General features: G+C 48.1%; 1 protein-coding gene across 1 annotated transcript in view; it reads right to left on the reverse strand.

Moving 5' to 3' along the window:
- Positions 1 to 20,346, reverse strand: part of MACF1 (microtubule actin crosslinking factor 1) — a 296,242-nt gene that overhangs the window by 25,441 nt on the left and 250,455 nt on the right. Inside the window, exons 59-72 of the mRNA XM_081335334.1 lie at positions 20,153 to 20,319; positions 12,377 to 12,536; positions 9,129 to 9,455; positions 8,024 to 8,108; positions 7,513 to 7,754; positions 6,996 to 7,202; positions 5,606 to 5,725; positions 5,139 to 5,246; positions 4,802 to 5,020; positions 3,793 to 3,996; positions 1,472 to 1,703; positions 1,096 to 1,322; positions 441 to 563; positions 22 to 123 (exon numbers count right to left, since the gene is read on the reverse strand). Coding sequence (XP_081191460.1) covers positions 22 to 123; positions 441 to 563; positions 1,096 to 1,322; positions 1,472 to 1,703; positions 3,793 to 3,996; positions 4,802 to 5,020; positions 5,139 to 5,246; positions 5,606 to 5,725; positions 6,996 to 7,202; positions 7,513 to 7,754; positions 8,024 to 8,108; positions 9,129 to 9,455; positions 12,377 to 12,536; positions 20,153 to 20,319 — 2,523 coding nt within the window. The remainder of the gene's footprint in view (positions 1 to 21; positions 124 to 440; positions 564 to 1,095; positions 1,323 to 1,471; positions 1,704 to 3,792; positions 3,997 to 4,801; positions 5,021 to 5,138; positions 5,247 to 5,605; positions 5,726 to 6,995; positions 7,203 to 7,512; positions 7,755 to 8,023; positions 8,109 to 9,128; positions 9,456 to 12,376; positions 12,537 to 20,152; positions 20,320 to 20,346) is intronic.

A 20,346-nucleotide genomic window follows, 5' to 3' on the forward strand; every position in this document is an offset into this window, starting at 1 on the left:
TTTCAGGCCCTCTGGCCTCACCTGCAGATTATCCTGATACTGCACTGCACTCTGCATGGCCTCCTCCAGCTTCTCCAGCCTTTCCTTCCAGGTTCTGTTCAGGTGTTCCCAGGCACTGTTCATCTGCAAGGACAGGAAGAAATTTACAGCTCTGGCACAATTTGCCAGAGGTGGGCGCTGGTGACAGGGCACTAGGACAGAGGGTTATTTGGCAAAGGTGCCCAGGTGAGTGGAGGGGGAGCAGCTCAGACTAAGCATCTCTGGGCCTCTGTCTGCCAGGCTCTTCCCCTTGCCTGGGCTGCCAGTGGCATGGATTTCTTGCCAAGCAGATTGGGGGATGCCAATGCAGATGCAGATGCCCGTTTGGCCTCCCTGTTCCCTCCTCCTACTGACCCACCAAAACACTTCAGTCCAAATCGTCTGAAATGACTGTCACCTACCTCATCAATGCTTTTCTTAACTTCTGGTTTTTCCGTCTCCCCACAGGCGAAAATCAGATCGGCCCCGAGGATTCGGATGAATTCCAGTTCTTCATGCAAACTGTCAGTCTCCTCCTTGATGGTCTACAGGGGAGGATCAAAAAACAGATGGGCAAAATTTGCCTACCAGAGCAACTCACACATATCAGCAACTGTGTTTCTGAAATTGTGTCTACAATCAGAGTTTATTCTGGAGTGTGTGATGCTTGTAGGGCAATCTATGCCTTTGATATAGGAAAAAGAAAATGCAACGTAGCACACAAATGGGTAAATACATCAAAGAAGGGGTTATTTTCAGGTTTTTCAGCAAGCCATTTTCACTCTGTGGGTCATTATTTTAAACCTACTATATGGATTACACATTCTAAAGTTTATTCTTAGAAAAAAGTTCACAGCCTGTTGAAACAGGAAGCTAACTAGAACAATGATTTTCTCTTCAACAGAACCCACCAAACACTGTTCCAATGATTGTTCGGAATAGGAAAGTGGAATTAAGAGGCATCCCTTCTTAAGCCTTCTGTAAATCCAAATTTCTCTCTATTGGCCATCACAGCTCGCTTGAAGGACTCAAGTTATGCACAATGTGGGAAAGGATGAAATGCTTCTGTCTTCCTACCTCAGCTGCTTCAATCTGCTGTTTGATGATTGATGGATCAATTCCAGGACTTTCCAGGTCATGGACAATGTCTTGCGTATCCCGGATAGTGGTTAGGAGGGCAGCCATGTCATACCAGAACTTTTCCGCCAGCTCCAGAACATCAAGGAACTTGATCTCACGCTCCTCAGCCCGAGCTTTGATGTCTTCCCAGAAAAATACCATCTGATCTAATTTATCCTGGATGTCTGAAACAGAGCAAGGAGGATTAAACCCCCACACAAACCCGTAGGAAACAAATCCTACATTCTGCGCTAGGAAAGATGTGGCTCTCTGCATCTCCTGCCACTCCGAGGAAGAGAGACCATGTGGATTTCAAGCAGTTCCAGTGCCTTACTTTTGGCTGCCAAGTCCCTGTCTGCTCCCTGGGATCGTCCAATCAGCTCTTCTCCCCTGTGTTTCAGTCCTTCGAAGGACGGCTGCAGCTTCTCCAGCTCCAGGGTGGCATTTTTATTGTCACCGATGCACTCACGGATTTTTTCAACCTCAGCTGGGATCAACGGAGGCATGCGCAGGCGGGAGGAGAGGTTCTCTAGTGTCTCCAGCATCGGCTCTATCTTATCATGGAACTGAAGGGAAGGAATGGCCAGAGTGAGGTTCCCCCTGGCTATGGCAAATGGTACATTTACCTCTTTGCTGCTTTGACCGATTCTTCTTAGTCAACATGCTTTTCTCTATGTACAACCTTTGCAAATTCTTCTGGAATGTCAGATGTTTTGGGGAACAATTAATTCCAAGACAGAAGTTTTTGCAAAACTGATTGTGTGTCTAAGAGCAAATTCTGGAGTCAAATATTTCATAGCATTGGTTATGCCAAGAGTGGTCTATTGTCCATTCTCTTTGTCTCCCCCCCACCCCCCACACACACTTTATGATCTGCTAGGAATTTGTGAAGGAATGGGTAAAACCGCTGTCCTACTCTCGAAGGCCAATATATGTATTATGGATTCAAATTAGAGAATTAAAATGAGAACTAAAGCCCAGAGAAGACATATATATCAGTAACGCCAAAGTCTTTAAGCTTTGGATGCAATATGTGTACCTTTGCTTGGGTCTTTTTATAATAAAATCCATTTCCTTTCTATGAGGAGCATCAACTGGCATTCAGGCTCATGTATGAAGGGGCATCTGCCCTTCTAAAGCCACATTACAAATTGTTCCTGCCACCTGCCTGAATTCCAAGGCCCCCCACCCTAGAACAGGGAGCAGCTATGGGAGTCTGGGAGCCAACACTTGAACACTTGGGCCTTCTCTCCCCCCCCCCCCCGCCCCCCAGGAATGGCTTACTTAAAGTAACCCTTGTTAAGCAAATCTGTTGCTGGGCAGAATTATGGCAAAGGGGGGGGATGGGAGGGAGGACAGACTCTGGCTTCTCTAGGGAGCTCTCAGTGGGGGAGGCCTCAAGGCAGAGAAAGAAAGCCGCCTGGCCTTGAGTTCAGCTGAAGCGCCAGTCAGATGTGCAAGCATTTTTTCTCCGGCCACCTTTGCTTTCTCCAGGACTCCCCCTCATTTTCCCTTTGGGGGGGAGGTCACAAACACACTTCCCTGCAAGCCAGGGGCAGCAGCAGAAGAGAGCCTGCTAATGAGGCAACTGGGGACATTTTCACACCGCTAGCTCAGCATTCATCCTGGATGCGGGAGGATTTCGGCTGCCCGCAAGCCGGCAGGATAGAATTCTAAAGGACGTTCCGGGAGGAAAACAGGAACACCTTCCAATATTTTCTTGAGGGGGGGAGGGCTAATCCAGAGGGCAGGAAGTCTGTCATGTGATGAGGGGATTCTTACCTCTGCAATCTGCATGGTGGAGTCAACACAACAATGAATGGTGATGAGCAGGCAGGGAAGACGGTAAATGGGCACCGAAACAGACAAGAGGGGAGACATTCCACAGTGGGAGGGTGATGAGACGGGGTGGAGGAGGAAAAACTCAGCATTAATGTAAGGGTAAACTAAAGGGAGCCGAAATGACTAAAATAATATAAAAATATATATCCTAGAACTACTTTCAAAGACGTGACACAGAACAAAATCCAACATAACAGCATTATCAACTAACAAGACAAGTTGACACGAGGGAACAACAAATGTAATTCCTTGCATATATCCCTGCCCTGCCCAAAACAAAACTAAATAAATCTAATAAAAATATCTACACCAAAAAAAACTCCCTAAATCTGTTCGGAATAGAATTTCTTTGGCAAACTTCCATTTGCCTCTGAGAAAGGTCTCTTCCAGCCCTATAATTCCGTGTTCTACAGAAAGGGTTTTTGTAGTCCCCAGGAAGGCCTTGGGGGCCAAATGCTCTTCCACAGCCAGCTGCTCCTGCTCCGAGGGAGGAAGCCCAGAGGACCAGACCGCCTGCTGCTTCCCCTGCCCGAGGCCTCCTTCTCTGCCCACTGGCCTTCCAAAGCTGCAAGAGGGTGACAAAATGGTCCCCCCAGCCCTAGGCACCCACTCTGGCAGAAGGTGGGGGAGGGGCTGCCCCTGGCCCATCCACCCAAGGCCAAGAGCCAGCCCCCCTCCCCCCCGCTGCTTCATCTGACAGCAAGCAGCATCTGCAGCAAGTGTAGCCCTATTGCGGGCTCCCCCTTTCTCCCATGTTCCCCCTACCGTCAGATCCTGCCACCCCTCTCCAAAGCCAGTGGCCTGTTCCCAAACCTGGGTTGACTGGGAGATGGCCTCATCGAGGGCCAGCGCCCGCTGGCGGACCTCTTCCTTGATGCGGGAGTAGGCGGCCTCTGCGGCAAGGTACTTCCCCTGCACCATAGCCCCTTCCTCAGGGTTCAGCTCTGTCAGTTGAGGGCCAATTTTCAGCAGCTTGTCAATGTGGGGCTTGTGTTCAGCGATCGATTCCCTCAGTTGCTACAAAAGAAAAAATATCAAGTATAGAAAAATCAAAGCTTGGGACGCAATGACCTCAAAAGCATGAGAGAAAACAGGTAGCAGCACTTAAAGCCTAAAATATCTCCTGGCTCTGGAAATAAAGCATTGCTATATATATAGTCAATTATTTTCTTTGAGTTTCAAAAACTGTAGCAATCTCAGTCAAGAATGACTGAGCAAATTGGACAACCCAGCATACTGGTTTATTGTGAACACCAAGTTCAGCAAGAAAATTGGATCTCACAACATCTATATTTGTGTACTGTGCTAGTCATGTTTTGTTTTAGTCTCAGTTGGCTGAATCTGCCAGGGTTTGGTTCAGGCAGTGTGTTAACATCAGGGCAGACAACGTTGGAGTTCATCACAATCTCCAGCTGACCTGAAGCCCCAGGCTGCTACCCTACAGCAGGCCCAACCAGTGAGCCCAACGTGGGATAAATCTGTCTTCTTAACAAGCCTAAGATCAGCCAGGGGAGCTTTCCTCCCCTCTCTCCCACCCAGCTGGCCCCATTGGCCCAGGTAACATCCTGCTTCTCCAGGCGGCTGCTTTCAATTGCCCTCCGTCTACCAGTTGACTTGCCACCCGCCTCTTTCTTTGGCCAACACCAACACTGGTGTCGCTTTCCACCCAGCAGAACAGCTCAAAGACCAGGAGGAGCAGCAGCTGCTTTCTTGCTCAGGAGGGGCTTGTTTCACAGTCCCACTAAAACCAAGGTAACCAGGGCTCAACTCAGCATTTCCCAATGGCAGGCACGTGCACGGACACCCCCTTAGGCCCAGTTACCCTCATATCTTCTTGCTGCTGCTTGAGGTGCTCATGGTCAATTGCTGGAGGGGGCAGCTGCCCAATCAGCGCTTGGGTCTCCTCAAGCCAAGGACTCAGCTCTTCGTAGGTCTCCCAGAATTGGTTGACCAGGACCTGGGCCCGTTCCAGGCGAGCATAGCGTTCTGAATGGAGGTGGCTGGTCTCATCGTACTGCTTCAGAAGAGACTCGGTCTTCTCCTGTGGAACAAGGGCAGAGTTTCGGGTCAGCCAATGGGCCTTCATCCTCCAAAGGGTGGATTTCCAAACTATCTTAGACTCCAACCTTCCCCAATGTTTCCTAGGCCCCAAGGTCTACCTGCAGCATGACTTTCTGCTCTTCTCCACAAGTTCCCAAAATCTCCGTTCGTTGGCTGAGCAGTTCATCCACAGAATCTTTGTGACGAATGATGTCGATGGAGAAGGCCTACATGAAAGAAAACAATGCTAACAGACCTGAACTGTAAAACACAAGCAATGATTGGTCTCCCTCCACCCTGTTCTTGACCACTGCATATTCATTCTGTCTGCACTGCTTCCTGGGTGCTCCTGACTAGCTGAAGACACCTTGTCAATTATTGCTGTTATTAACGGGGCCCAATGCTCCTCTCAAGGGTTGTAAATCCCAACAATTCTTTGCTGTCTCTGCTGTCCCTTTTCCTTCATCCAGACTATCCCCCCCCCGTCACCCCCATCCCTTTGCTCTCCCCCGCCAGCCTAACTCCTCTGCTCCATCTTCCAATATGGCTATTCCAAGATCTTTGCCATCTTTGCCCTGTTGCGTACCTTCTGCACCTGTAGCTGGGCAGTGGTCTGGTCCTGCTCCAGTCTAATTGGACCAAGTGCCAACAGCTTCCGCCTGGTCTCAGCAACCCAGGCTAGTTCCGCATCAGCCGCCTGCTCGTACTGACAGAGAAGGAAGCACAGCCAGGTTAGCTGGGGAAACTAGATGGCAAAAAGGTGGCAATTGTGCAGCATCAACAAAGCTGGATGCACAAAGTGCACAGGATCTAGACTGTGCTTCAAAGGTGCTTCGGATTGAGTGCTGCTCCCTCATGGTACCTGCCAGCAGTTCCTTACAGGAGTAATACCTCTCTTGGCCTCCCCAGATGCCCCCCAGGGTCTCCGGAAAACAACTCTTTGAGTTCAGGGGGCAGCAATGGTCACTGGCCCTTCACGCCTCCTTAAACTCTCCTGAATACCAACATGCATTTCCGGGAGCTGCCTGGCTCCTTGCAAGCTCAGGAAAGGGCACGGAGTTTTTAAGGAACTGCTGACAGGTACAGGGAGGGTACCTCTCTCTGCATACACCTTCCCCACTTGGGACCCCTCAAGTATTCTGGGCCAGACATCTGGAGCACAGGGGGGTAGTAAAGGCCGTGCTGCAGAAGAGCAAGTGAATTCCAGCCTGGTGCTGCCTGGAAGGAAAGGAGCTGGGGCAAAATGGAAAAAGCAAGGTGGGGGGGGAGCAGTCACGTAATCGCAGAATGATGTGTCTACAAGTAACCCAACTTTTATTTTGGGCAAGATTGGAAGCTGCTTGCCTCTCTCCAGCAGTTCTTCTACTCTTCCCAGAATGTGTGAGGCCCAAATATTCAAACTATTTTGCTCCATGCATTTTATCCCTCAACCCACAAAAACTTCCCCCCAAAGGACAAATCCTGCTCAGGTGTGGAACAAGGTCCTCAACACATTGCATGGCCTTCAAAGAATGCCCCTGCCCTAAGAGATCCCGTCAGGCGCAAGAAACCAGGAGCTAGAATAGAGTATAAAAGCACTACGAGTTTATGCCATGCTACCTAGACACAAGAATCTGAACTATTAACAGTCAAGGCAAATTGGTGCCAGATAAAAGCCAACAGATTTCAAGGGAGGCTGGACTTTGGTCACTTCTGGGGGTGCAGAGACTCCCGACTGATGCTTTTGACCCCACCCCCGAGCTCAGCCTGGTTGTCTCCTACATCCCCCCCCCTCCCCCAGTGCTTCATATGTATCCAGGGAACATGTGAAAAACGTGTTTTAGTCCCTGGTGCTAGGAGGGTGCATCAAGGCAGGATTTCTAAGGGCTGGCTTAAGTGATGGGGAAAAACAACCTGCACAAATCTCATGCTTGGGCAAACCACCCCAGAGCGCCATGTCTGCACCGCCAACGGTATACAAGGAACTGCCAGCCTACCTGCTGAGACCTCTGGATGGCAGCATCTATCTCTGCCACCCGCTGGTTGATGGTGTCACTGGTTGCTTTATACCGCTCGTTGGTGTCTGAGACCAGCTTATCTAGTCCTTCACGTGCTCGCCAAGGAACCAGTTCAAGGAGGGCATGGCTGACTTCATTCACTGTGTCCAGGATAATCTGATGCTCCATCACCTCATTCTTTAGTTCCTGGGGGGGGGGGGAAGAGAAGGCCACTTTCTGTGATTGTGCCATCAAGCTGGGCCAGGCAAGTAACCAAATGCTGCCTCAGAGTTCTTTCCAATGCAAGGAGAGAGCTCTGCTTTCTGCCTTTGGAAGGGAAGAGGCAATGTGGTGACCACTCTTCCTGCTGAGAACGAGGGAAGCTTCTTACTGAGAAGCAGAAGACCCACTTCTTACGGTCAGGAAGGAAAATCCCTGTATACTATTTGTGGCAGGGAGAGGAGGAGGGCCATCTCTGACCAGGCCTGCAACCCGGCTTCCCTGGGAAGCCCCTCACCTTCTGCCTCCGCTGGAATTGAGGGATCTGCTCGCCGGCAGGGGAGTGTCCTCCCCCAGACATCAGCTCTTCTTCCACCTGACCCATCCAGCCCGTCAGCTCTTCGTGGGTGGACTGGAACTTGGTGGCCAGCTGCCGTGCCTGCTCCAGCGTACGGAGAGCCTTTGAGCTGGCAGCGGTGATGTCCGAGTAGCGGGTCTTGATGCCGTCCAACTTCTCCTGGATGAGCAGCACCTCCTCCCCTGCAGAAGATCACCAAGTGTTTGGCTTGAAGGAGTCACCTAATGTGGGTCCAGGGTAGAGTAGGGCGCCCTCAAGCTGGCCATGCAAAGCCTGACTCATTGACCCTCCCACCAACACAAAATTTTGGTTTCTGTATTTTGCAGAGTTCTCTTTGGGGACATCTGGAATCCCAGTTGTGGAAATCTCTGGGCAGAAGAACTGGGTGCAGGTGTGGACTGGCGCAGGCAAGGCAGGGGCAGCCATTGCCTGGCATCTTTCCCTCTCCTACCTGTGGTTTGTTTCAGGAGGGCCTGCCCGTTCTTGATGGCCTGGTCAACGTGCTTCTTGCGGTTCACAATCTCATCATTCAAAGCCTAGGTGGGGGAGGGAAAAAACCCAGGCTCAGAAACTTCCCTGGGAAAGACCTGAGGGCTTTGCGAAAGACCAAAGCATGTGATTTGGGGGTTTCAAATGTTGCTCATCCTTGTTCTGTTATCTCTACAGACTGTTCCTTTAGTACATAAGTAAAGCCAGACAACTCCCAATAGAACAAGCAAATTGAATCAGCATACAGATAAAGTCTGCCCAAGAGACTAGTGTCTACCGTAAATGGGTGCATGTGTGCATGTGCGGGGCAGCAAAGAAAGATGCCCGCTGCCTGTGCCAAACAGGGGAGTCTTCAGAGAACAGCCCAAGACTGAAGGGAACCCCTGGACCCCTCCTGACCCCAATGAAGGCCAGAACTTCCGAAGGAAAGCCTGTTGGATCCTTCCGCTATCCAGCCTGCCAACAGAACCACTCCGTGGCTTAGTGCTGTTCCAGGAAGCAAATCCACCTGAATTCAGTAGGGGGCTCCTATTCTCACAGTACACCTTACCCCCGTCATGTAGAGAAGGTGGCTCCCCATGGATTGCCATTATCTTCCAGCTTTTTTTCTGGTCCTCCCTCAAGGCAACAGTCACCTGGGCCCCTCCCCCCCTTTTACTTCCCTGCAGAAACGAATGGCTGCAAAGGGTGAGAGTTACCCTGGGCCTAAAACGGTCCTTCAGCAAGAGCCCGGGCAGGGAGAGGAAGGCGCTTCAGAAGGATCAGCTTAGGGGGAGAAAAATAATATTTCCCTCCCACTGCTGCATCCTTCTTCTTTAAATGGAGAGGCCAGAACCCAAGCGGCCGGGCAACACGCTGGCTGGCCCACTGAGCAGCACCTCTCCTTTGCAAGAACGCTCTCCCAGCAGAAGCACAGCCCTCCACCCCGAATCTCTGTTCCTCAGGGACTTTCTCCATCCATCCTTAGGCTTGGATTTGGTGAAGATCCAAATGAAATGGTTCAAATCAGCAGGAGCAGGGAAGCGAAATAAAGACAATAATGAAAGATGGGAAAAATGAATCAATACCAGCTGCCCCGAATGTTGCTGCTGCAGGACCTCTCGTTTGTAATCCTTGATGGACACCAAGCTGAGCTTGTCCTCAGCCTCAGCCAACCAGTTGAGCACCTCCACCTCGTCCTCCCCAAAGAGCCGGGCATTGGACAAAGCCTGGTCGAGGAGAGCAGCCTTCCGGCTGCATCGGTCAGAGACCTCAGCGTAGCGGGACTCGAGCAGGTCGAGCTTCTCGGCCAGGCAGGCCTGCTCAGCACGGCAGCTTAGCAAGGCCAGGGAGTGGCCAATGCTGACCACCTGGGTCACCGCCATTGCCTGACTCTCTATCTCCTCCTCTAGTGCCTGGAAATCCAGGAGGTTTAAGGGAAAGAACAAAAGGGGGGGGGGACAAGCAAACAGAAATATATGGTTGAAAATGGAATACACAAAGGGGGAAAAATAAAACACAACTGAATGGTGAATATGACTGAAAATCGTGTAAATGGAAAAATATCATTTACTAAATTAACAGTTTCAAATAAACAACTATAACAAAAACAAAAAAGATGAATTTTCTTTTTCCTGTATCCATATAAATATTGAGACAGAATATACTACAACTTGTTTAACTGCTCAAACATGATTTCTAGCTTGTTTTGTGAATGGTAGTAATTCAGCATTTTAAACCATGGTTTGTGACTAAGCTACCGCAGCCCAGCGTGTATTTAATGCTAAGAAATAATGGGTGAGGCCGTGCTAACCTGGTTACTCAATCTATCATTCACTGAATCAATCATGGCTTCGCATTATGCCTGGATCAGGCTGACTTCTGACACTCCCTTCCACTGGATGCAATGCCAGGCTCCTCTGCAAATCTCCATTCTGGGCATCTGCCAGCCTTCCCCACTGATGCCCTGAGATCTGTTTGATAGCCACCCGGCCATTTAGAGGATGCTAAGAATCAAAATCCTCCATGAGTTCCTCAACATTTCCTTACTAGACAATGGGCACGTATCTACAGTTAGGGGAAAAATTATTTGATCCCCTGCTGATTTTGTACGTTTGCTTGCTGACAAAGAAATGATCAGTCTATAATGTTAATGGTAGGTTTAATAGTGAGAGACAGAATAACAACAAACAAATCCAGAAAAATGCAGTTCAAAAAAGTTATAAATTGATATGCATTTTAATGAGTGAAATAAGTATTTGACCCCTTCGCAAAAACATGACTTAGTACTTGGTGGCAAAACCTTTGTTGGCAATCACAGAGGTCTTGTAGTTGGCCACTAGGTTTGCACACATCTCAGGAGGGATTTTGTCCCACTCCTCTTTGCAGATCCTCTCCAAGTCATTAAGATTTCGAGGCTGACGTTGGGCAGCCTCCACAGATTTTCTATGGGGCTAAAGTCTGGAGACTGACTAGACCACTCCAGGACCTTAATGTGCTTCTTCTTGTTCCCTTGGCCATGTGTTTTGGGTCACTGTCATGCTGGAATACCCAACCACGACCCATTTTCAATGCCCTGGCTGAGGGAAGGAGGTTCTCACCCAAGATTTAATGGTACATGATCCCTTTGATGGGTTGAAGTTGTCCTGTTCCCTTAGCAGAAAAACACCTCCAAAGCATAATGTTTCTACCTCCATGTTTGACGGTGGCGATGGTGTTCATAGGCAGCATTCCTCCTCCTCCAAACACGGCGAGTTGAGTTGATGCCAAAGAGCTCGATTTTGGTCTCATCTGACCACAACACTTTCACCCAGTTCTCCTCTGAATCATTCAAATGTTCATTGGCAAATTTCAGACGGGCCTGTACATGTGCTTTCTTGAGCAGGGGGACCTTGTGAGTGCTGCAGGATTTCAGTCCTTCATGGCAAAGTGTGTTACCAATTGTTTTCTTGGTGACCATTAAAATTATAGACTGATCATTTCTTTGTCAGTGGGCAAACGTACAAAATCAGCAGGAGATCAAATAAGTTTTCCCTCACTGTATGGAAACATTTATAACTGTTCCTTAGGAAAGAAGAAAAAAGTGGAGCTGCTGAGGCTATGGCCAGAGGACACCGCACCTGGCTTGGCAAGGGAGTGTGCTGGGCACCTGAGGTTTTCCTTCAAGCTGAAGCCAAAAGGAACACCACCATCCAGAGCAACAGGTCCAGCAAATCCAACACTCTGTGATCTTTGTCAAGAAGCCAGCCCTGGCGAAGTGCTGGCCCAAGCACAGATCCTGCCGCTTGGATACAGATGTGCCGGGCCTGTCACTGCTCAGAGGGACTGGATATGCAAGGGTCTGGGATACAGTAGGGCTGATGGGCAATGAAAATGAAACAGCCACCTAAGGGAATGACTGTATTCTCCTGAGGGCTTGGGTGGCACTCTTCAGTGACCCCTCCCTGACCATGCATCTGTTGACCAAATGGGAGCCACTACCACTGCTCGATGGCACTGTGGAAAAAGTGGCATGGATCAAATGAAGATGCTGTGACTTCTCTGTGAAGCCCCAGCCACGGCCACGTCCGAGAGTTGCTCAGATTACGTGATGGGAGGACAGGCCCACAGGCAATATTTCTATGAATGCCCACAGAACATCGGGATTCCACAGAACCTGCTCGAAGAAAAGCTGCCTTGGAACCTTTGATGCTTTCTGAGCAGACATCCAGGCTACCAAGGGCAAATTTTTTTTTTATTTTTTTATTTTAATTCCATTTATATCCCGTCCTTCTCCGAAGACTCAGGGCGGCTTACAAGCTTAGCAATAGCCTTCATTCTATGTATATGCCTGCTTATTAGGGCTTTCACACACACCCCAAGCGGCATTATTACAAAGTCAGCTTAATTGCCCCCAACAATCTGGGTCCTCATTTTACCTACCTCGGAAGGATGGAAGGCTGAGTCAACCTTGAGCCTGGTGGGATGCGAACCTGCACTAATTGCAGGCAGCTGGTGTTACTTAAGGAGGCATTAGCCCACTGCTCCACCAAGGAGTCCACTTTGCCTGGACATTGTTAAGCCACGAGACTCTCCGCTGGACACACAGTCTGGGCAGGAGCCGCCCAGGCTCACTTTAGAGGGGAGATGGGTGGCATAAAGATTTAATAAATAAATAAATGAGCCTCCAAGCACTGAAGGCCAACCTTGGCATCTTGCCTTCTGAGCCTTTCACCACTGCATCGATTATTCTCACCACACCCCAGAGTCTCACCCAGAAATTTCCCTTCACAGCAACAGAATCTGTGCCTGCTGCCCTTCCACCCCTTTCCAAACTGCTTGGCAACCACTTGCCCACCTTGTGCCGCACAATCTGCTGCTGGATTTTGGCAGTCTGAGTCCCAAGGGGCTCGGAATTGGCCAGTTTCTTGTCAGTCGCCGACAACCACTCAGAGATGGGCTCTGATGTCTCATGGAACTGTTTGGCCAAAACCAGGACCTCCTCCAGCTGACTCTGCCTGCAAAAAGGAAGCAAAATCATGCAGAAATCAACCTCTGTGAGACAATGGAGGATTCCTGGTGAGGCTCATTCTGAACAATTGCAGCTGCTCCACATATTCCATTATGCCCCATTACAGCTCCCTAATCTGGCCAGGAAACCACATGAAGCTGGCCTAGCACAACACCTGAAAGAGGGAGGGAGGGAGGGAGGGAGGGAGGGAGGGAGAGAGAGAGAGAGAGAGAGAGAGAGAGAGAGAGAGAGAGAGAGAGAGAGAGAATGAATCTTGATGTGGCCAAATGCTGAATGATTTTTAAAAGACGTTGGAGACCCGTGAGCCTCATTGAAAATTACAATAAATAATTTTAAATACACTCAAAATAAACAGAGCTGGAAGTACTGCAATCTTCCTTTAGCAAAGGTTGCTGGCATCTTTGAATTCTTTGGAGAAAGGAGGAGCAGCCTAAACCTCTACTTGGCTGTTGGTGTGAATCTCAGGGGCTGCTCAGAGAAAGTGCACAATGTGAGCCACAGATGTGGATTCCCACATTCCAGAACCCACAGAAACATCTGAGGCCATCTTAAAAGGAAAGGAAGATTAGTTAAGAATCTCTTATTTTGCAACTAATATCAACATCAGAGAAGCAAATTTGATCAAGAAATTAATGCAAAGACTGCAGGTGGATAAAGTCCTTTAATCATCATTTGTGGTCCTTGAATCATGTGGCCATGAATACTGCAAATGGTGGCACAATTTCTTGCAGTAGTGAAGTGGATCCGCAAACACCAGAAAAACCAACTCTACTAATGTAGATTATGTGGTCTCTTCCTTTCCCATCCTTGGTCTGTTTTAGTTGGTCCTGTCCCAGTTCTCCTGTGTAACATGTAGCTTGACTTCAGTTTGAGTAGTGATTCCTCTTTAATTGGAGGTGGTAGGCACAAGTCTTTCAGACATTTCTTGGAAATTAGCCATATAAGAGGTTGAAGAGTAAGGACACAAAGAAAGTCTTAAGGAAGAGAGAGGAAGAATAGACAGAAATAGAATGAAACTTTTCACTGGTCTTTAATAAGGAAATGCTGAAGACCAAAACCATCAACATGGTATTGATTGTTCAGGGAAAGGATGAATCAAGAATTACATATGGATGAAACAATAAAAAAACCATCACCTGTCAGATGTTTATGGGATTCAACTGGGAATTTGTAAATAATATAAATGTGAAATTGCTGAAATCATTCTAGTCAGTGTCTTTATTAGGAGATGGGGAAAAAAACCTAAGCTAACAGGAGCTAGAAAATTACAGGCAAGCTAGACTAATATCTCTCCTGGTATAAAGGCATATGGAGATAATATTGAATGATAGAACTGTTAATAACAGTTCAGTTACTGGAAAGAAGTGTAACAAAAAAACCTCAAGATAACCTTGCCTTGATTCTGTTCAGTATAAGACGGAATGGAAAGATCCTTTGACAATCTTTCAAGGTTCTATTAATATATCCTGTAGTAATAATAATAATAATGCAGAGTCCTAGCAGTCCTTTGGTGTCTCTTCCCTGACCTAGCCTACTTTGAAGGGCTGGATCTGGAAAGCATAAGTGAAGAGAGATGTATTAAGCCAGGGATAACCTACTTTTGGCATTTTTTAAAATTACATTTATATACCGCCCTTTCCCGGAGGACTCAGGGCGGTTTACAGGGTAATTAAAAACCAAAAATACAAAAGTTAAAAAACCAAGTTTAAAAAAGATTAAATTTATCCCTGTATAAGTAAAACCCCAATTAAAATAAATTAATCCTCAGCCTGGGCCAGAGAGCTCGAAGAGCCAGGTCTTCAGGTCCCGGCGGAATGAACGGAGGTCAGGGGCAGTCCTCAGCTCCACTGGCAGCTGGTTCCAAAGGGCAGGCGCCCCCACTGAGAAGGCCCTATCCCTGGGTGTCGTCCGCCGGCAATCTTTTACCGGCGGCACCCTGAGAAGACCCTCCCTGTGGGAGCGCACTGGACGAAGGGAACTTGATGCCGGCAGCAGGTGTTCCCTCAGATATCCCGGACCCAAGCCATGTAGGGCTTTATAGGTCATCACCAGCACCTTGAATTTCACCCGGAGGGCAACCGGAAGCCAATGCAGCTCGCGGAGTAGAGGTGTTACATGGGAGTATCGGGAGACCCCCATCACAACTCGCGCGGCCGCATTCTGCACCAGCTGAAGCCTCCGAGTGGTCCTCAAGGGCAGCCCCATGTAGAGAGCGTTGCAGTCACGAGCGCATGAGTGACTGTGCGTAGGGCATCTCGGTCCAGATAGGGTCGCAACTGGCGCACCAGGCGAACCTGGGCAAAAGCCCCCCTGGTCACGGCTCCTATATGATCTTCAAAATTGAGTCGTGAATCCAGGAGGACGCCCAAGTTGCGAGCCCTATCAACGGGGGGGTAACACCTCACCCCCCATCGTTAGAGATGGAATAGTCTGGTTGACCCGAGATGCCGATATGCACAGCCACTCAGTCTTGGCGGGATTGAGACGAAGCCTGTTTCTCCCCATCCAGACCTGGACCGCCTCCAGGCACCGGGACATCACGGTGAGGGCATCGCTGGGTTGGTTCGGGGTGGAAAGAAAAAGTTGGGTATCATCAGCGTACTGATGATACCCCACCCCGAAACCACGAATGATCTCACCCAGCGGCTTCATATAGATGTTGAACAGGAGGGGCGAGAGAACCGACCCCTGAGGAACTCCACAAATGAGAGGCCTCGGGGCGGATCTCTGCCCTCCCGTCAACACCGACTGCGAGTGGCCCAGAAGATAGGAGAACCACCGTAAAACGGTGCCTCCCACTCCCAACCCCCTGAGACGCCGCAACAGGATACCATGGTCGATGGTATCAAAAGCCGCTGAGAGATCTAATAGGACCAGGACAGAGGAGCAACCCCTGTCCCTAGCCCTCCAGAGATCATTCACCAATGCGACCAATGCCATGTCCGTGCTGTATCCGGGCCTGAAACCCGATTGGTACGGGTCCAGATAATCAGTTTCCTCCAGGAACAGAGGAAGCTGATGCACCACCACACTCTCAACAACCTTCGCCAAAAAGCGGAGGTTGGAGACTGGACGATAGTTATTTAAAACAGCCAGGTCCAAAGCAGGCTTCTTGAGGAGGGGTCTCACCACCGCCTCCTTCAAGGCGACAGGGAAGACACCCTCCTTCAAACAAGCAGTTATTACTGCATTGAACCATCCTCGTGTCCCCTCCCGGGCCGCATAAGCTAGCCAGGAGGGGCACGGATCCAACAAACAGGTGGTGGTGCTCAGCCTCCCCATGATCCTGTCCACATCATCAGGGGAAACAGGGTCGAACTCAGTCCAGATAACATGCTCAAGACCGTCCGATTCCTCCACATCAGATTCTGCCCAGTCAGAGTCCAGACCGGTCCGGATCTGAGCGATTTTGTCCGCCAGATGATGACTAAACTCCTCGGCTCGTCCCCGCAAGGGATCCTCCCTCACCTCCTGATTAAGGAGGGAGCGAGTTACCCTAAACAGGGCGGCCGGGCGATTATCTGCGGACGCGATAAGGGCAGCAAAGTAGTTAGACTTCACCATCCTTATCGCCGCAAGATAAGACCTTATAAAGGTTCTTAACTGCAATCGGTCAGATTCGGATCGGCTGGACCTCCAACCGCTCTCTAGACCTCGTCTCCGACGCTTCATCTCCCGGAGCTCCGCAGAGAACCATTTGATGAACACACAGAACTCTTACAGCAACCACTAGGATCACTCTCCCAAAATGGCGGGGAGGGTGGATGCCTTCCCTACTTACATAATTCTGCACTGTGATTCTGCATATAGTCACAAAACCCTTGCTGACCAGAGGTTCCTCCTCACTGCCCCTACAGTCTTTTTGCTGGGCAGGTGAGTGGTCTTCAATCCAGGCTTCCCCCTTCACAAGGTTCCGTCTTAGGCCCAGTGCTCTTCAAAATAGAATAGAATAGAATAGAATAGAATAGAATAGAATAGAATAGAATAGAATAGAATAGAATAGAATAGAATAGAATAGAATAGAATAGAATAGAATAGAATAGAATAGAATAGAATAGAATAGAATAGAATAGAATCTGGAAGGGACCTTGGAGGTCTTCTAGTCTAGCGCCTTGCTCAAGCAGGAGAACCTATACCATCTCAGACAAGTGACTGTCCTGTCTCTTCTTAAAAGCCTCCAGTGATGGAGCACCCAGGATTTCTGAGGGCAAGCTGTTCCACTGGTTAATTGTCCTCACTGTTAGGAAGTTTCTCCCTAATTCCAGGTTGCTTCTTTCTTTGTTCAGTTTCCAACCATTGTTTCTCGTCCTGCCCTCCGGTGCCTTGGAGAATAATTTGGCTCCCTCTTCTCTGTGGCAACCCCAAAATTCCAGAATGGTGCTATCACGTCATCCCTATTTCTTCTTTTCCTTAGACTAGCCAAACCCAAGTCCCACAGCCATTCTTCGTATGTTTTAGTCTCCAAGCCTTGGATCATCTTAGTTGCTCTTCTCTGAACTTTTTCCAAGGTCTCAACATCTTTTTTGTAGTATGGTGACCAAAATTGGTTGCAGTATTCCAAGTGTGGTCTCACTAGAGTTTTATAAACTAAAAATTTGTGTGATCTTGATTCTATGCCGGTTTATACTACCCAGGATTGTATTAGCTTGTTTGGCTGCTTCACATTGCTGGCTCATAGTCAAGTGATCGTCCACTAGGACTCCAAGGTCCCTCTCACAGTTACTGTTTTTGAGCCAGGTCTCACCCAATCTGTACTTGTACCTTTGATTTTTCCTGCCTAAATGTAAAACTTTGCTTTTCTCCACATTGAAACTCATTTTGTTGGATAGGGCCCATCGTTTAAGTTCGTCAAGATCTTTTTCTTCTGGGGTGTTGGTTACTCCTGCCAGTTTGGTGTCATCTGCAAATTTGATAAGTTCCCCTTCAATTCCCTCATCTAAATCATTGATGAAGATATTGAAGAGTACTGGGCCTAAGACAGAACCTTGTGGCACCCCACTGCTTACTTCTCTCCATGTGGATGTAGTGCCATTAAGGACTGCTTGTTGAGTACGCTTTGTCAGCCAGCTACAAATCCATCTGGTGGTGATGTTGTCTATTCCACTTTTTTCTAGCTTACCAAGCAGTAGATTGTGGTCTACTTTATCAAATGCCTTACTGAAATCTAAGTATACTACGTCCACAGTATTTCACTGGTCTATTAGTTTAGTCACTTTATCCAAGAATGAAATAAGATTGGTTTGGCATGATCTGTTTTTGACAAACCCATGCTGGCTACTAGTTATAACTCTGTTTGCTTCTAGTTGTTCGCAGATCTGTTTTTGATTATCTTTTCTAGGATCTTCCCAGGCATTGATGTTAAACTGATTGGTCTGTAGTTTCCTAGATCTGTTTTTTTTCCTTTTATGAAGATGGGAACCACATCCGCCCTTTTTCAAACCCCAGGTACTTCCCTGGTGCTCCAGGATTTTTGAAAGATATGGTGCAACGGTTCTCAGATAACATCTGCCAGCTCCTTGAGAACTCTGGGATGTAATCTGTTGGGTCCCGTCAAGGTCGGATAGGTGTTCTCTTACCATTTTCTTATTTTAATTTTTGTTTCTAGTTTGTCTTTTGCAGTATTTTTTTGTATGTTGTGCTATAGTTTCTTTTTGTGTGAAGACTGATGCAAAGAATGAGTTAAGCAGTTTTGCTTTCTCCCTACTGCCAGTTACTTCCCTGCCATCTTCTCTCTTTAGTGGACCTACAGTTTCCTTGACTTTTTTCTTGTTAATATGTTGGAAATGCCAACTATGTCATGCCCACCCTCGTGTACTATTACTTCTAATTCACCCTGTTTGTTCCCCAAGCTTTGAGCATTAGTATATAAACATCTAAGACTTTTATGTCTGTTTGTGGGTATGTTTCCTGGATCTCTTGATTGTTGTTTGATTTTCCCCCCCTCATCACTGCCTACCTCATTGTTTGATTTGTTTTCTTGGGATTTGTGACTGGCCTTGTGTTCTAGAGATTCTAATGATTGGTCACCCTTCCCCCTCAATTTTAGTTTAAAGCCCTCCTGATGAGTTGGGCCAGTCTTTTTCCAAGTACATTTTCCCTGTTTTTGTGAGGTGCAGCTCATCCCTTGCCAAGAGTCCTTCCCGTAGGAAATACAGTCATCAATGACTTAGATGAGGGAATAGAAGGAAAACTCATCACATTTGCAGACAACACTAAGCTGGCAGGAATAGCCAACAACATAGAAGATGAGCTCAGCTCAAGGGAGAAGCCTCTGAACTCTCCCACTGAAATCCCTGGCAAAGCAGAGTCCCTTAGGCAGGCTTATGGCAGACAGACGGGAGAAGCACATTCATTTCCTCAAGAGACAAGCAATGAAATTATCCATGCAGAGACTACTAAACAGTGTGCTGGATATCCAACTACGATGCTATTTGAGACATCTTCAAGGCATCTCACAGGGCAGGATTCTTAGGACTCACTGTTTCAAACTCCTGGAAGGTTTTGTCCTTTATGTCTCCACCAGCCCACGTGATCACTTTATAGGTCAGTACTATTAGGCCCCTTGGCTGGGTTTGTAAGCAAGAAAATGCAAGAATATAATTCCAAGAATGAATGAACTAGATTATTGTAGAAAAGCTAAAGAAGATAGCGACTGCTGAGAAATGCCAGGCATATTCATAGCAAAATCAAGGTGCTGTTTCTTGCATCTCCACACAACATAAAGCAAAGAGATTGTCCTTTTCGGTTGGAAGCAACAATCTACGCCTGTCTCTTGTTTTAGTAACTGACGTGTCTGCTGTCAGGCTGCTTGCTTATGACAGTATCACAGATATATTATGCAAAAGACAAGTCAAGCCTGTTGGGTGAACTGAACAGAAAGACACATCTAGCTCTTTATACTGCATATGGATTAAAACGTGGTAGGAAACGCAAGCAGGGGACACAGTTGGCAGACTCTGCCGAAGGTCCCTTTCTGCAAATATTGCACAGAGGGGATCTCTGAAGTCCTTGGAGTGGGTAAATCCTCTGGATTCTACCGGTCTTTACACAGTGGGAGCTTTTCATCTCCCTTTCTAGGAAGGGAGAAAAGAAAGGTGGGAATGGGCATCCTTCAACCTTTTCTTTCCAGCCGAGTCTCCCTGCCCTGCTTTCACAGAACAAGGAAGCTTGAAGGGTTTTATGTTTGATATAACATACTGTTCAGGGGAAAGCTTTGCCCTCAATGCCAAGCAAAATAGATGCAAAGCAAGATGGCAAATTCTGAGTAGCATGAAAGATGTCCCCGCAGGTCAAGATCCACTGAGGGGTTCTTCTCACTGAAGTAAACTAGAATAACTGTTATAAAAAAGCAGGTTTCGGAATCACTTGCTACAACAATCAGCTGCAACATTTCACAGGGGGGGAAGAAGTGTGACCAAGTAATCCAAGGAGATTCTGCCGAACATCAGAATTAAAAGCATCCTTGCAAATTCACCAAGAGTTGTGCAGAGGGTCTTGCACTAACAAAATAGAGACAGCAGGAGAAAAACGAAATCTGTGCGTGCTGCGTAGGATGACGGTACAAGAAGGAGCAACTGTCCCGGGTTTCCACTCTGGACTTACCTGGCTGAAGCTTTGCTGAGGAGGCTGGCCCAGTGGCTTCCGAGGCTATTCAACTGGCCGGTGATTTTCTCCCTGTCTGCTGGTTCAGCTGACCGGGCAATTCTGCCACCCTCTGCTTGGATCATCTCAACAGTAGCTTTCCGATCGTCCAGGAGACGTTGCAGCAACTTTGCAGAAGGTCAAGAGAAGGAGCA

The sequence above is a fragment of the Vipera berus genome (assembly GCF_964194415.1).
Source record: "Vipera berus genome assembly, chromosome: 9".
Taxonomy (NCBI): Eukaryota; Metazoa; Chordata; class Lepidosauria; order Squamata; family Viperidae; genus Vipera; species Vipera berus.